General features: G+C 36.2%; 1 protein-coding gene across 8 annotated transcripts in view; it reads left to right on the plus strand.

The window, feature by feature from the left end:
• kdm4c (lysine (K)-specific demethylase 4C) overlaps nt 1–15,713 on the plus strand; it is a 107,994-nt gene that overhangs the window by 6,367 nt on the left and 85,914 nt on the right. For all 8 annotated transcript variants that reach the window (XM_062027349.1, XM_062027351.1, XM_062027353.1 and 5 more), the window contains exons 4-5: nt 4,629–4,743; nt 4,845–5,038. In XM_062027349.1, the coding sequence (XP_061883333.1) occupies nt 4,629–4,743; nt 4,845–5,038 (309 nt within the window). The remainder of the gene's footprint in view (nt 1–4,628; nt 4,744–4,844; nt 5,039–15,713) is intronic.

Genomic DNA, 15,713 nt, shown 5'->3' on the forward strand with positions numbered 1-15,713 from the left:
AAGCCATATTCAGTTGAATATGCTACAAAGACAACATATTTGATGTTCAAACTGATAAACTTTTTTTTTTTGTGTGCAAATAATCATTAACTTTAGAATTTGATGGCAGCAACACGTGCCAAAGTAGTTGGGAAAGGTGGCAATAAATGCTGATAAAGTTGAGGAATGCTCATCAAAGACTTATTTGGAACATCCCACAGGTGTGCAGGCTAATTGGGAACAGGTGGGTGCCATGATTGGGTATAAAAGTAGATTCCATGAAATGCTCAGTCATTCACAAACAAGGATGGGGCGAGGGTCACCACTTTGTCAACAAATGCCTGAGCAAATTGTTGAACAGTTTAAGAAAAACCTTTCTCAAGCAGCTATTGCAAGGAATTTAGGGATTTCACCATCTACGCTCCGTAATATCATCAAAGGGTTCAGAGAATCTAGAGAAATCACTGCACGTAAGCAGCTAAGCCCGTGACCTTCCATCCCTCAGGCTGTACTGCATCAACAAGCCACATCAGTGTGTAAAGGATATCACCACATGGAACACCTCAGAAACCCACTGTCAGTAACTACAGTTGGTCGCTACATCTGTAAGTGCAAGTTAAAACTCTCCTATGCAAGGCGAAAACCGTTTATCAACAACACCCAGAAACGCCGTCGTCTTCGCTGGGCCTGAGCGCATCTAAGATGGACTGATACAAAGTGGAAAAGTGTTCTGTGGTCTGACGAGTCCACATTTCAAATTGTTTTTGGAAACTGTGGACGTCGTGTCCTCCGGACCAAAGAGGAAAAGAACCATCCGGATTGTTCTAGGCGCAAAGTGTTAAAGGCAGCATGTGTGATGGTATGGGGGTGTATTAGTGCCCAAGACATGGGTAACTTACACATCTGTGAAGGCACCATTAATGCTGAAAGGTACATACAGCTTTTGGAGCAACATATGTTGCCATCCAAGCAACGTTACCATGGACGCCCCTGCTTATTTCAGCAAGACAATGCCAAGCCACGTGTTACATCAACGTGGCTTCATAGTAAAAGAGTGCGGGTACTAGACTGGCCTGCCTGTAGTCCAGACATTGAAAATGTGTGAAGGCTAAAATATGAGAAGGGAGACTGTTGAACAACTTAAGCTGTACATCAAGCAAGAATGAGAATTAATTCCACTTCAAAAATGTGTCTCCTCACTTCCCAAACCTTTACTGAGTGTTGTTCAAAGGAAAGGCCATGTAACACAGTGGTGAACATGCCCTTTCCCAACTACTTTGTCACGTGTTGCAGCCATGAAATTCCAAGTTAATGATTATTTGCAAAAAAAAAAAAAGTTTATCAGTTTGAACATCAAATATGTTGTCTTTGTAGCATATTCAACTGAATATGGCTTGAAAAGGATTTGCAAATCATTGTATTCTGTTTATATTTACATCTAACACCATTTCCCAACTCATATGGAAATGGGGTTTGTATATATATATGTTCCGTTTTTCTTCATTTTTTCCGACCTACAGTGTGTGTTAAAATCTTGATCTGTTTTTTTGCCATACCCGCCAACAACCGTAATGAGTACGGTTTTTGATAATCCAGTGGTAAAAACTACGGTTTTCCATTAAAAATGATGAAGTTAAAAATGGAACTACGTAGCGAAGCAACTCCACAGGCAGGGGACAAACTATACAGGAAATATCATTGATGATTGGTTGGTTTACGTATAGGAACATCCATGATCGGTTGGATGTTTACTATGATGAGTCACCATTGGTTAAGATTAGGGCAAAACATTAGGGACAGGCCAATCAGAGGCAAGACAGGGCGGGTCATGGAACCAGGAAGTGAAATCACAACATACATCCCAAATGACGGCGATTAAGTCGGAGAAGAGAAAAGGGAATATTCAAGCGGGCGGAGAGGGAGTCGAAGAGACAGAAATTGGCTATAAAATCCAAGACAGAATCCACTAAAGCAAAATAAATAACATAGTGACTGAAACAGACATAGTAATGTGTAAATAATGTCAATAACTAGATGAACCATCTGTGGATGTGAAGTGAACACTAGTAAGGTTGTAAATACTGTATAGAGTAGGCTAACCCATGTGGTTCCTGTGGATGTGAACACAATTACTGTAGTGACTAAATAACATAGTGACTGAAACAGACATAGTAATGTGTAAATAATGTCAATAACTAGATGAACCATCTGTGGATGTTAAGTTAACACTAGTAAGGTTGTAAATACTGTATAGAGTAGGCTAACCCATGTGGTTCCTGTGGATGTGAACACAATTACTGTAGTGACTAAATAACATAGTGACTGAAACAGACATAGTAATGTGTAATTAATGTCAATAACGAGATGAACCATCTGTGGATGTGAAGTGAACACTAGTAAGGTTGTAAATACTGTATAGAGTAGGCTAACCCATGTGGTTCCTGTGGGTGTGAACATAATTACTGTAGTGACTAAATAACATAGTGACTGAAACAGACATAGTAATGTGTAAATAATGTCAATAACTAGATGAACCATCTGTGGATGTTAAGTTAACACTAGTAAGGTTGTAAATACTGTATAGAGTAGGCTAACCCATGTGGTTCCTGTGGATGTGAACATAATTACTGTAGTGACTCAATAACATAGTGACTGAAACAGACATAGTAATGTGTAAATAATGTCAATAACTAGATGAACCATGTGGATGTGAAGTGAACACTGGTAAGGTTGTAAAAACTGTATAGAGTAGGCTAACCCATGTGGTTCCTGTGGATGTGAACATAATTACTGTAGTGACTAAATAACATAGTGACTGAAACAGACATAGTAATGTGTAAATAATGTCAATAACTTGATGAACCATCTGTGGCTGTGAAGTGAACACTAGTAAGGTTGTAAAAACTGTATAGAGTAGACTAACCCATGTGGTTCCTGTGGATGTGAACATAATTACTGTAGTGACTAAATAACATAGTGACTGAAACAGACATAGTAATGTGTAAATAATGTCAATAAATAGATGAACCATCTGTGGTTGTGAAGTGAATACTAGTAAGGTTGTAAAAACTGTATAGAGTAGGCTAACCCATGTGGTTCCTGTGGATGTGAACACAATTACTGTAGTGACTAAATAACATAGTGACAAACAGACAAAGTAATGTGTAAATAATGTCAATAACTAGATGAACCATCTGTGGCTGTGAAGTGAACACAAGTAAAGTTGTAAATACTGTATAGAGTAGGCTAACCCATGTGGTTCATGTGGATGTGAACACAATTACTGTAGTGACTAAATAACATAGTGACTGAAACAGACAGTGAATTATTTGGATGAATAGGGTATGTATTTATGTCAACTCTGTTGATCATTTTTAAATTCTTTAAACACTAAAACATCTTTTTTGCATGTTCAATTGCTGAAAAAACAGTAGCTTCGGGGGTGGGGGGAATCAGTCACAGTAACAATCTAAATGTTATGTTATCACTTATGTCATCTTACTTACTAAAGCAGTCACAGTAACAATCTAAATGTTATGTTATCACTTATGTCATCTTACTTACTAAATCAGTGACAGTAACAATATAAATGTTATGTTATCACTTATGTCATCTTACTTACTCAATCAGTCTCAGTAATAATCTAAATGTTATGTTATCACTTATGCCATGTTACTTATTCAATCAGTCACAGTAACAATAAAAATGTTATGTTATCACTTATGTCATCTTACTTACTCAGTCAGTCACAGTAACAATCTAAATGTTATGTTATCACTTATGTCATCTTACTTACTCAATCAGTCTCAGTAATAATTTAAATGTTATGTTATCACTTATGCCATGTAACTTACTCAATCAGTCACAGTAACAATATAAATGTTATGTTATCACGTATGCCATGTTACTTACTCAATCAGTCACAGTAACAATATAAATGTTATGTTATCACGTATGCCATGTTACTTACTCAATCAGTCACAGTAACAATATAAATGTTATGTTATCACTTATGCCATGTTACTTACTCAATCAGTCACAGTAACAATATAAATGTTATGTTATCACTTATGCCATCTTACTTACTCAACCAGTCACAATAACAATATAAATGGTATCACTGCACTTTAACCCTAATCTGAACACGGAAGTGAAGCACCACCCACCTCTAGAACGACACGCACAGCAGGCGTTTGCTGCAGGGATGTTGCCTCTTCTCACGGTGAAAAATAGTCCTTTCTTGTAGGGAGAACAACTTTCCATGGCTTTGAACCTGATATTTCCATAAGGTAGACTTTGTGGCTCATCAGTAGCAAGTAAACGGCAGCCAAGTTGTCCCCGCTACGGCACGTCCCGAGGGTCAAAAAGGAAGTGTTTGCGGTAATCGCCCGATAAAATGTTTTATGGTTAGCATGTTAACTTTGACAGGCGTAATTAATAGTGTTATGCATTTGTGTGGTCTATAACATGAGTTTGTAACAAGAACAGCAATATTGTTGTTCTGTTGACTAGGTTTTGAAGGTTTCTGTTCATAATATAAACATCAACCTGATGGAAATTAGCCATTGGCTGCAATCTCACTAAAATATGTATTGTACCTTTTTCAATACACGACAACTACGTGAAGGTGTGTTCCTGCTCGCCCACAGGTACTGTACACCTCGCTACCTAAACTATGAAGATCTGGAGCGTAAATACTGGAAGAACCTCACCTTTGTGTCGCCTATCTATGGAGCTGATGTCGGCGGCAGCCTCTACGACGAGGTAGACTTTGTTTTTTAATTTCACTGGCTGGAGCGTTTGCTGGGCTCCCTTGTAGCAGGTGACATTCTTGCAGCGTTGTCATCAAGCTCTCTGTGCTGCAGGACGTGGAGGAATGGAACATTGGCCACCTCAACTCCATCTTGGACCTCATCGAAGAGGACTGTGGGGTGTCCATCCAGGGGGTCAACACGCCGTATCTGTACTTTGGCATGTGGAAAACAACTTTCTCCTGGCACACAGAGGATATGGACCTCTACAGCATCAACTACCTTCATTTTGGCGAGCCCAAGTCCTGGTTAGTATGGAGTTTTATGTGCCAAACTTGATGATGTGTGAATGCTCCAGAGCTGAAGTTGAAGTGAAATGCTGAAAGAATGTCGTATGAATGTAAGAATAGTTTGAATGTCGGAATGGTTTGATTGTTTAAGAGTGTGAATTTCCAGGAAAACCGTAATTTGGTTTGGAACTTGGGAAAGTGTTAGTTTGAATGTCCAGGATGAGTGGAATGTGTTGATGTTAGAATGGTTTGAATAGGTTGAAAATGTGGGAATTGTGCAACTTGGAAAAATGTCCCATTCATTTCAATGGGAACTTCCTGGAAATTTGGGAAAAAGCAGGATTTTTTGGAATGTGATTAGGAGCATTACTGTCCTGAATGAGCTGAATTGGTTGGTGTTGGAATTATTTAAATGGGTCAAGAAATGTTGAAGTAGTAACAGTGTTTTAATTGAGAAATTGTATAACGGAATTTCGGGAAAACCGGGAATTTTTCAAGTTCTTGAACCAACTTGTTTTTTTGTCCTGACTAAGAGGAAGGTTTTGACAGTGGAACGCTTGAAATGGGTTGAAAAATGTGAAAGGAGTGATCACACTAAAGAAGGTTGGAAATAAGGTTAGAAAAAAACAGGAATTCCTGGAAATTTGTTGAATGTGGAAAAATAGTTGTTTGAATTTCCAGGATGAATTGAATGTGTTGAAAGTGGAATGGTTTGAAGTTTGAAAAATGGACAATTCATTTTGAATGGGGAAAATGTCCCTAAAAACTGGGAATTCTAGGAAATCCGGGATTTTTTTAAATAATTGTTGAAAGGGAGCACACAATTCCTGAACAGGCTGAATATTTTGAAGTTGGAATGGTTTGAATCGGATAAAAAAATGTGGGAGTTGTGTTACTTAGATAAATGGCCCATTCTTTTCATGGGAATTTCATTGAAATTTCGGAAAAAGCTGGAATTTTTTTGAAAATGCTTAAAAAAATGTGAATGTTCTAAATGAGTTGAAATGGTTGGTGTTGGAATTTTTCAAATTGGTTGAGAAATGTTGAAGTAGTAACAATTTGAATTGAGAAATGCTATTACGGAATTCCTGGAATTTCGGGAAAACCGGGAATTTTTCCAGTTAAAAAAACAACTTTGTTTTTTGTCCTAATTAAGAGGAATGATTTGACGGTAGAACGGTTGAACAATTTGGAAAGAGTAGTCGACAGAAAAAAAGGTGAAAAAAGGGTTTGAAAAATGTTTTCAACTTGGAAAAATGACAGTTAGAATGTCCAGGATGTGGAATATGTTGAAGGCGGAATAGTTAGAATAGGTTGAAAAATGTGGGAATGGTGAATGTGAAAAATGGCCAAATTATTTTGAACGGGAAACATGTCCCGGAAAACCTACAATTCTGGGAAATGAATACCGGTAGGTTGAAAAATGTGGGAATTGTGCGACTTGGAAGAATGTCCCATTCATTTCAATGGGAACTTCCTGGAAATTTGGGAAAAAGCAGGATTTTTTGGAATGTGATTAGGAGCATTAATGTCCTGAATGGATGAATTGGTTGGTGTTGGAATTGTTTAAATCTGTCAAGAAATGTTGAAGTAGGAAACATTTTTTAATTGAAAAATGGTATTATGGAATTTTGGGAAAACCGGGAGTTTTTCAAGTTCTTAAACCAACTTTGTTTTTTGTCCTGACTAAGAGGAATGTATAGACGGTGGAACGCTTGAAATGGGTTGAAAAATGTGAAAGGAGTCATCGCACTAAAGAAGGTTGGAAATAAGGTTAGACAAAAACAGGAATTCCTGGAAATTTGTTGAACGTGGAAAAATGGTTGTTTGAATTTCCAGTATGAATTGAATGTGTTGAAAGTGGAATGTTTTGAAGTTTGAAAAATGGACAATTCATTTTGAATGGGGAAAATGTCCCTAAAAACTGGGAATTCTAGGAAATCCGGGATTTTTTAAAATAATTGTTGAAAGGGAGCACACAATTCCTGAACAGGCTGAATATTTTCAAGTTGGAATGGTTTGAATCGGATAAAAAAATGTGGGAGTTGTGCTACTTAGATAAATGGCCCATTCTTTTCATGGGAATTTCATTGAAATTTCGGGAAAAGCGGGAATTTTTTGGAAAATGCTTAAAAAAATGTGAATGTTCTGAATGAGTTGAAATGGTCGGTGTTTGAATTTTTCAAATTGGTTGAGAAATGTTGAAGTAGTAACAGCTCTTTAATTGAAAAATGGTGTTACAGAATTTCAGGAAAACCGGGAATTTTTCCAGTTAAAAAAAACTTGGTTTTTTGTCCTGATTAAGAGGAATGATTTGACAGTGTAACGCTTGAAAAATGTGGAAAGAGTAGTCGACAGAAAAAAGGGTTTGAAAAAAACGAGAAATCTGGGAATTCCTGGAAATTTGAAAAATTTGAAAAATAATAGTTAGAATATCCAGGATGGTGGAATATGTTGAAGGTGGAATGACTTGAATCGGTTGAAAAATGTGGAAATGGTGAATGTTTGAAAAATGGCCAATTCATTTTGAACGGGAAAAATGTCCCGGAAAACCTACAATTCCGGGAAATTAATGGGTTGAAAAATGTGTGAATTGTGCGACTTGGAAAAATGTCCCATTCATTTCAATGGGAACTTCCTGGAAATTTTGGGAGAAATGGGATTTTTTTGAAAATGATTAGGACCATGAATGTCCTGAATGGATGAATTGGTTGGTGTTGGAATTGTTTAAATCTGTCAAGAAATGTTGAAGTAGGAAACATTTTTTAATTGAAAAATGGTGTTATGGAATTTTGGGAAAACCGGGAATTTTTCAAGTTCTTAAACCAACTTGGTTTTTTGTCCTGACTAAGAGGAATGTATAGACGGTGGAACGCTTGAAATGGGTTGAAAAACGTGAAAGGAGTCATCGCACTAAAGAAGGTTGGAAATAAGTTTAGACAAAAACAGGAATTCCTGGAAATTTGTTGAACGTGGAAAAATAGTTGTTTGAATTTCCAGGATGAATTGAATGTGTTGAAGGTGGAATGTTTTGAAGTTTGAAAAATGGACAATTCACTTTGAATGGGGAAAATGTCCCTAAAAACTGGGAATTATGGGAAATCTGGATTTTTTTAAATAATTGTTGAAAGGGAGCACACAATTCCTGAACAGGCTGAATATTTTGAAGTTGGAATGGTTTGAATGGGATAAAAAAATGTGGGAGTTGTGGTACTTAGATAAATGTCCCATTCTTTTCATGGGAATTTCATTGAAACTTCGGGAAAAGCAGGAATTTTTTGGAAAATGCTTAAAAAAATGTGAATGTTCTGAATGAGTTGAAATGGTCGGTGTTGGAATTTTTCTAATTGGTTGAGAAATGTTGAAGTAGTAACAGCTCTTTAATTGAAAAATGGTGTTACAGAATTTCAGGAAAACCGGGAATTTTTCCAGTTAAAAAAAAACTTGTTTTTTTGTCCTGATTAAGAGGAATGATTTGACGGTAGAACGGTTGAAAAATGTGGAAAGAGTAGTCGACAGAAAAAAGGGTTTGAAAAAAAAAGAGAAATCTGGGAATTCCTGGAAATTGGAAAAATTTGACAAATGATAGTTAGAATATCCAGGATGGTGGAATATGTTGAAGGTGGAATGATTTGAATCGGTTGAAAAATGTGGAAATGGTGAATGTTTGAAAAATGGCCAATTCATTTTGAACGGGAAAAATGTCCCGGAAAACCTACAATTCTGGGAAATTAATGGGTTGAAAAATGTGCGAATTGTGCGACTTGGAAAAATGTCCCATTCATTTCAATGGGAACTTCCTGGAAATTTTGGGAAAATTGGTATTTTTTCTAAATGATTAGTACCATGAATGGATGAATTGGTTGGTGTTGGAATTGTTTAAATCTGTCAAGAAATGTTGAAGTAGGAAACATTTTTTAATTGAAAAATGGTATTATGGAATTTTGGGAAAACCGGGAATTTTTCAAGTTCTTAAACCAACTTGGTTTTTTGTCCTGACTAAGAGGAATGTATAGACGGTGGAACGCTTGAAATTGGTTGAAAAATGTGAAAGGAGTCATCGCACTAAAGAAGGTTGGAAATAAGTTTAGACAAAAACAGGAATTCCTGGAAATTTGTTGAACGTGGAAAAATGGTCGTTTGAATTTCCAGGATGAATTGAATGTGTTGAAAGTGGAATGGTTTGAAGTTTGAAAAATGGACAATTCATTTTGAATGGGGAAAATGTCCCTAAAAACTGGGAATTCTAGGAAATCCGGGATTTTTTAAAATAATTGTTGAAAGGGAGCACACAATTCCTGAACAGGCTGAATATTTTGAAGTTGGAATGGTTTGAATGGGATAAAAAAATGTGGGAGTTGTGGTACTTAGATAAATGGCCCATTCTTTTCATGGGAATTTCATTGAAATTTCGGGAAAAGCGGGAATTTTTTGGAAAATGCTTAAAAAAATGTGAATGTTCTGAATCAGTTGAAATGGTCGGTGTTGGAATTTTTTCAAAATTGGTTGAGAAATGTTGAAGTAGTAACAATTTGAATTGAGAAATGCTATTACGGAATTCCTGGAATTTCGGGAAAACCGGGAATTTTTCCAGTTAAAAAAACAACTTTGTTTTTTGTCCTAATTAAGAGGAATGATTTGACGGTAGAACGGTTGAACAATTTGGAAAGAGTAGTCGACAGAAAAAAAGGTGAAAAAAGGGTTTGAAAAATGTTTTCAACTTGGAAAAATGACAGTTAGAATGTCCAGGATGTGGAATATGTTGAAGGCGGAATAGTTAGAATAGGTTGAAAAATGTGGGAATGGTGAATGTGAAAAATGGCCAAATTATTTTGAACGGGAAACATGTCCCGGAAAACCTACAATTCTGGGAAATGAATACCGGTAGGTTGAAAAATGTGGGAATTGTGCGACTTGGAAGAATGTCCCATTCATTTCAATGGGAACTTCCTGGAAATTTGGGAAAAAGCAGGATTTTTTGGAATGTGATTAGGAGCATTAATGTCCTGAATGGATGAATTGGTTGGTGTTGGAATTGTTTAAATCTGTCAAGAAATGTTGAAGTAGGAAACATTTTTTAACTGAAAAATGGTATTATGGAATTTTGGGAAAACCGGGAATTTTTCAAGTTTTTAAACCAACTTGTTTTTTTGTCCTGACTAAGAGGAATGTATAGACGGTGGAACGCTAGAAATGGGTTGAAAAACGTGAAAGGAGTGATCGCACTAAAGAAGGTTGGAAATAAGTTTAGACAAAAACAGGAATTCCTGGAAATTTGTTGAACGTGGAAACATGGTTGTTTGAATTTCCAGGATGAATTGAATGTGTTGAAAGTGGAATGGTTTGAAGTTTGAAAAATGGACAATTCACTTTGAATGGGGAAAATGTCCCTAAAAACTGGGAATTCTAGGAAATCCGGGATTTTTTAAAATAATTGTTGAAAGGGAGCACACAATTCCTGAACAGGCTGAATATTTTCAAGTTGGAATGGTTTGAATCGGATAAAAGATGTGGGAGTTGTGGTACTTAGAAAAATGTCCCATTGTTTTCATGGGAATTTCATTGAAATTTCAGGAAAAGCGGGAATTTTTTGGAAAATGCCAAAAAAAAATAAAAAATGGAATGTTCTGAATGAGTTGAAATGGTTGGTGTTGGGATTTTTCAAATTGGTTGAGAAATGTTGAAGTAGTAACAATTTTAATTGAGAAATTCTATTACGGAATTCCTGGAATTTCGGGAAAACTGGAAATTTTTCCAGTTCAAAAAAACAACTTGGTTTTTTGTCCTGATTCAGAGGAATGTTTTGATGGTGGAACAGTTGAAAAATGTGGAAGAGTAGTCGACAGAAAGAAGGGTAAAAAAAGGGTTTGAAAAAAACATGAATTTTAGGAAATTTTTGGAACTTGTAAAAATGAAAGTTTGAATGTCCAGGATGAGTGGAATATGTTGAAGGTGGAATGGTTTGAATCGGTTGACAAATGTGGAAATGGTGAATGTTTGAAAAATGGCCACATTTTTTTGAATGGGAAAAATGGCCCGGAAAACCTGGAAATCGGGGAATATTTGGAATTTGTCAAGGGGAAGCCGGCGATTACTGAATAGGCTGAACAGTTTGAAGTTGGAAAGGTTTGAATCGGGTGTAAAATGTGGCAGAATCTGGAGAATAATAATAATAAAAAGATGAATTTTGGTGTATAAAAGTATATGTGTGAATGTTTTGGAACATTCACACAATTAAATAAACAAAACATGCATTTGTTTGTTTACAAAGCCGTAGTGCAGCAACACCACAAATACATCTCTTCATGACTATTTTACAACAATCTGACCATAGTTCCTCCATGTGCACACAGGCCAAGGTGGCCCAGGGGAGACCACCATGTTTTTATTGTTGACCAGTCAAGGCAATTATTACACTTGTGGCTCTATAATGGAAGTACATAAACCAAGGTCATTGCATTTAAATACATTCATTAGTCTAAAATAAAGAGGTCGATGAAACATTAATACTCAGGGGTGTTCTAACTTTTTCCACCGAGGGCCGCACAGTGACAAATGAAAGCATGCTGGGGCCATTTTGACATTTCTTCATTTTCAAAACCAATACAATATCTAGATTTAGTTTTCAACCTTTAGGCTCCCCTCAAGTGTGCCTTAAACATCTGCTGTTTATGCCAGGGGCCGGCCCTGTATGGGTAGTACAGTGTTTCCCATAAACTGCCAAGATACCTGTGGCGGTGGGGGCGTGGCTATGGGCGTGGTCACCATGACATCATCAAGTAATTTGCCTAATTTACTACAATGATATGATTTTCTCTAAAAAGGCTCAAAAAATGTATACTTACTAATTAATAATAACAGTTTTGTTTTAAACGTCCATCCATCCATTCATCCATTTTACAATATAATTACAACACTTTATGTACATATTTATATACAGATTTGAACAATAAGTTATTCACTGAAATATATTTATTAATTGTGGTTCTTACAAAAAATATATCTTATAAAATATAAAAGCTAAAATGTCTCTTAAAGCTCTGCCCCTTTAATTAATGCATACTAAATAATTTAACTTTAGCCTACTACTACAAGCATATTATTTACCAGCAACATAAAGTGAAACAGAGGCAGAGGTGTCCTGCCACAGTCAGTAACAAATAAACAGAAAACAGTAGTGGTCAAATACAAATAAGGCAACAAGAGAAGTATCTTACACTTCTCTTTTGTAAAGTCAATCTGAACAGCCTATATGGGCATCTACATCAACTATATGATTTGCCTGAGAAGCTGGACAGGACAAAAAAAAAAAAAAAATTTTTTTAAATTTGTGGCGGATGTAATTCTTTCGTGGCGGGCCGCCACAAATACATGAATGTGTGGGAAACACTGTAGTAGTCTTACATTACTGCAAACTACCACCAGAATAAATACATCCATCCATCCATTTTCTACCGCTTATCCCTTTTGTGGTCGCGGGGGGCGCTGGAGCCTATCTCAGCTACAATCGGGCGGAAGGCGGGGTACACCCTGGACAAGTCGCCACCTCATCGCAGAGAATAAATACGAACATACATTATTATACTGCAGTCTAAACTCAGCATTATTACCTTTGTCACGCCACAATAAATGGGTTATACTTGTATAGCGCTTTTCTACCTTCAAGGTACTCAAAGCGCTTTGACAGTATTTCCACATTCACCCATTCACACACACATTCACACACTGATGGTGGGAGCTGCCATTTAAGGCGCTAACCAGCAGCCATCAGGAGCAAGGGTGAAGTGTCTTGCCCAAGGACACAACAAAAAAACAGTGCATTTGTAATAAGAAACAGTTAAAATAATTCCCACATTTTTAAATAAGTGCCCTTAAAATAAAGGAGGTGAGGTGGATCACTGCAGTCAGTCAAGTTGTCTGCATGACTTTCTTTACAGTCAATACATCCATTATTGATTATTGACATGTACTAATCGATTGTATAATCGTCCATGTTCAAATTGCGACGCATCTAAAAATCGATGATTTCCCCCAGCTCTCGTCTTAACTGAGCAGCTCAGAGGAAACACAATGTGTACGTGCACCTTTCATGGAAGACAAGCGGCGTATGAAGAGGCAACGTTTCAAATGATGAAGTGAAAAAAGAAAAGATTGCAGTTGGTGGAGGAAAAAAGTTTTTTTGTCAGTATTGTTTGCTCCATCTCTCTGTGTCTGTGCCCGAGAGGGAGTTCTTCTCATTAGCACAGGGTAGGCTCTCCACCCTGCAGGGATCCCTGTCACACACACACACACACACACACACACACACACACACACACACACACACACACACACACACACACACACACACACACACACACACACACACACCGAGGGGGGTAGAGTGCATGGATGGAAGCAGCTTTAAGATATACTGTACTCTCAGCAGTGTAGAATCCTTTCCACCATCTCACCATGTCTTTACTGAAGTCACCTCAGCTTTTCCTCTGTCACTCACTTCTCTGTGCTAAGCTGACAAGATATATATATATATATATATATATATATATATACATATTAGGGCTGCAACAACTAATCGATCAAATCGATTAAAATCGATTATTAAAATAGTTGCCGATTAATTTAGTCATCGATTCGTTGGATCTATGCTATGCGCATGCATACATTTTTTTTTTTTTTAATAAACCTTTATTTATGAACTGCAACATGTACAAACAGCTGAGAAACAATAATCAAAATAAGTATGGTGCCAGTATGCTGTTTTTTCCCAATAAAATACTGGATAGGATAGAAATGTAGTTTGTCTCTTTTATCCGATTATTAATCGATTAATCGAAGTAATAATCGACAGATTAATGGAGTATCAAATGAATCGTTAGTTGCAGCCCTAATACATACACTACCGTTCAAAAGTTTGGGGTCACCCAAACAATTTAGTGGAATAGCCTTCATTTCTAAGAACAAGAATAATTTTTCTGGCCATTTTGAGCGTTTAATTGACCCCACAAATGTGATGCTCCAGAAAGTCAATCTGCTCAAAGGAAGGTCAGTTTTGTAGCTTCTGTAACGAGCTAAAGTGTTTTCAGATGTGTGAACATGATTGCACAAGGGTTTTCTAATCATCAATTAGCCTTCTGAGCCAATGAGCAAACACATTGTACCATTAGAACACTGGAGTGATAGTTGCTGGAAATGGGCCTCTATACACCTATGTAGATATTGCACCAAAAAGCAGACATTTGCAGCTAGAATAGTCATTTACCACATTAGCAATGTATAGAGTGTATTTCTTTCAAGTTAAGACTAGTTTAAAGTTATCTTCATTGAAAAATAAGGACATTTTAATGTGACCCCAAACTTTTGAACGGTAGTGTATATATACATGTGTGTGTGTATATATATATATACAGTATATATATATATATGTATATATATATATATATATATATATATATATATATATATATATATATATATATATATATATATATATATATATATATATATATATATATATATATATATATATATATATATATATATATATATATATACCACGTATTTTTCAGATTATAAATCGCTCCGGAGTATAAATCGCACCGGCCGAAAATGCATAATAAAGAAGGAAAAAAACATATATGAGTCACACTGGAGTATAAGTCACATTTTTTGGGGGAATGTATTTGATAAAAGCCAACACCAAGAATAGACATTTGAAAGTCAATTTAAAATAAATCAAGAATAGTGAACAACAGGCTGAATAAGTGTACGTTATATGAGGCATAAATAACCAACTGGTATGTTAACGTAACATATTATGGTAAGAGTCATTCAAATAACTATAACATATAGAACATGCTATAGGTTTACCAAACAATCTGACATATTTCACTACTTCCAGCTTGTAACCTGCATTATATGATTTCCTTTTTGGTGCCGTTTTCGTTCAGCCCTTCTCAGTTTTTGAAAGTTACCACCAATGTTGAAATGATCCATTTTCATAGGTACGGAAGTAGTAGCAGGTAGCATCTTTATTTTCACAACGCACTTCTGCCATGACCCGCCCCCGCCAAATTTTTATTGGTTGACTTGTGTGTGTGACGATTGCTTATATACGCCTAGTCTCTTACGTCAGTGTTTCACACACATTCATTTATTTGTGGCGGCCCGCCACGAAAGAATTACGTCCGCCACAATTTAAAAAATAAAAAAATATATATATATATTTTTTTGGTGTTTTTTGTTGTTGTTGTCCTGTCCAGCTTCTCAGGCAAATCATATAGTAGATGTAGATGCCCATATAGGCTGTTCACATTTACTTTACAAAAGAGAAGTGTAGGATACTTCTCTTGTTGCCTTATTTGTATTTGACCACTACTGTTTTCTGTTTATTTGTTACTGACTGTGGCAGGACACCTCTGCCTCTGTTTCACTTTATGTTGCTGGTAAATAATATGGTTGTAGTAGTAGGCTAAAGTTAAATTATTTAGTATGCACTAATTAAAGGGGCAGAGCTTTAAGAGACATTTTAGCTTTCATATTTTATAAGATATATTTTTTGTAAGAACCACAATTAATAAATATATTTCAGTGAATAACTTATTGTTCAAATCTGTATATAAATATGTACACAAAGTGTTGTTATTATATTGTAAAATGGATAGATGGATGGACGTTTAAAACAAAATTGTTA

The sequence above is a fragment of the Entelurus aequoreus genome, linkage group LG18 (genome assembly GCF_033978785.1).
Source record: "Entelurus aequoreus isolate RoL-2023_Sb linkage group LG18, RoL_Eaeq_v1.1, whole genome shotgun sequence".
NCBI classification, from domain to species: domain Eukaryota; kingdom Metazoa; phylum Chordata; class Actinopteri; order Syngnathiformes; family Syngnathidae; genus Entelurus; species Entelurus aequoreus.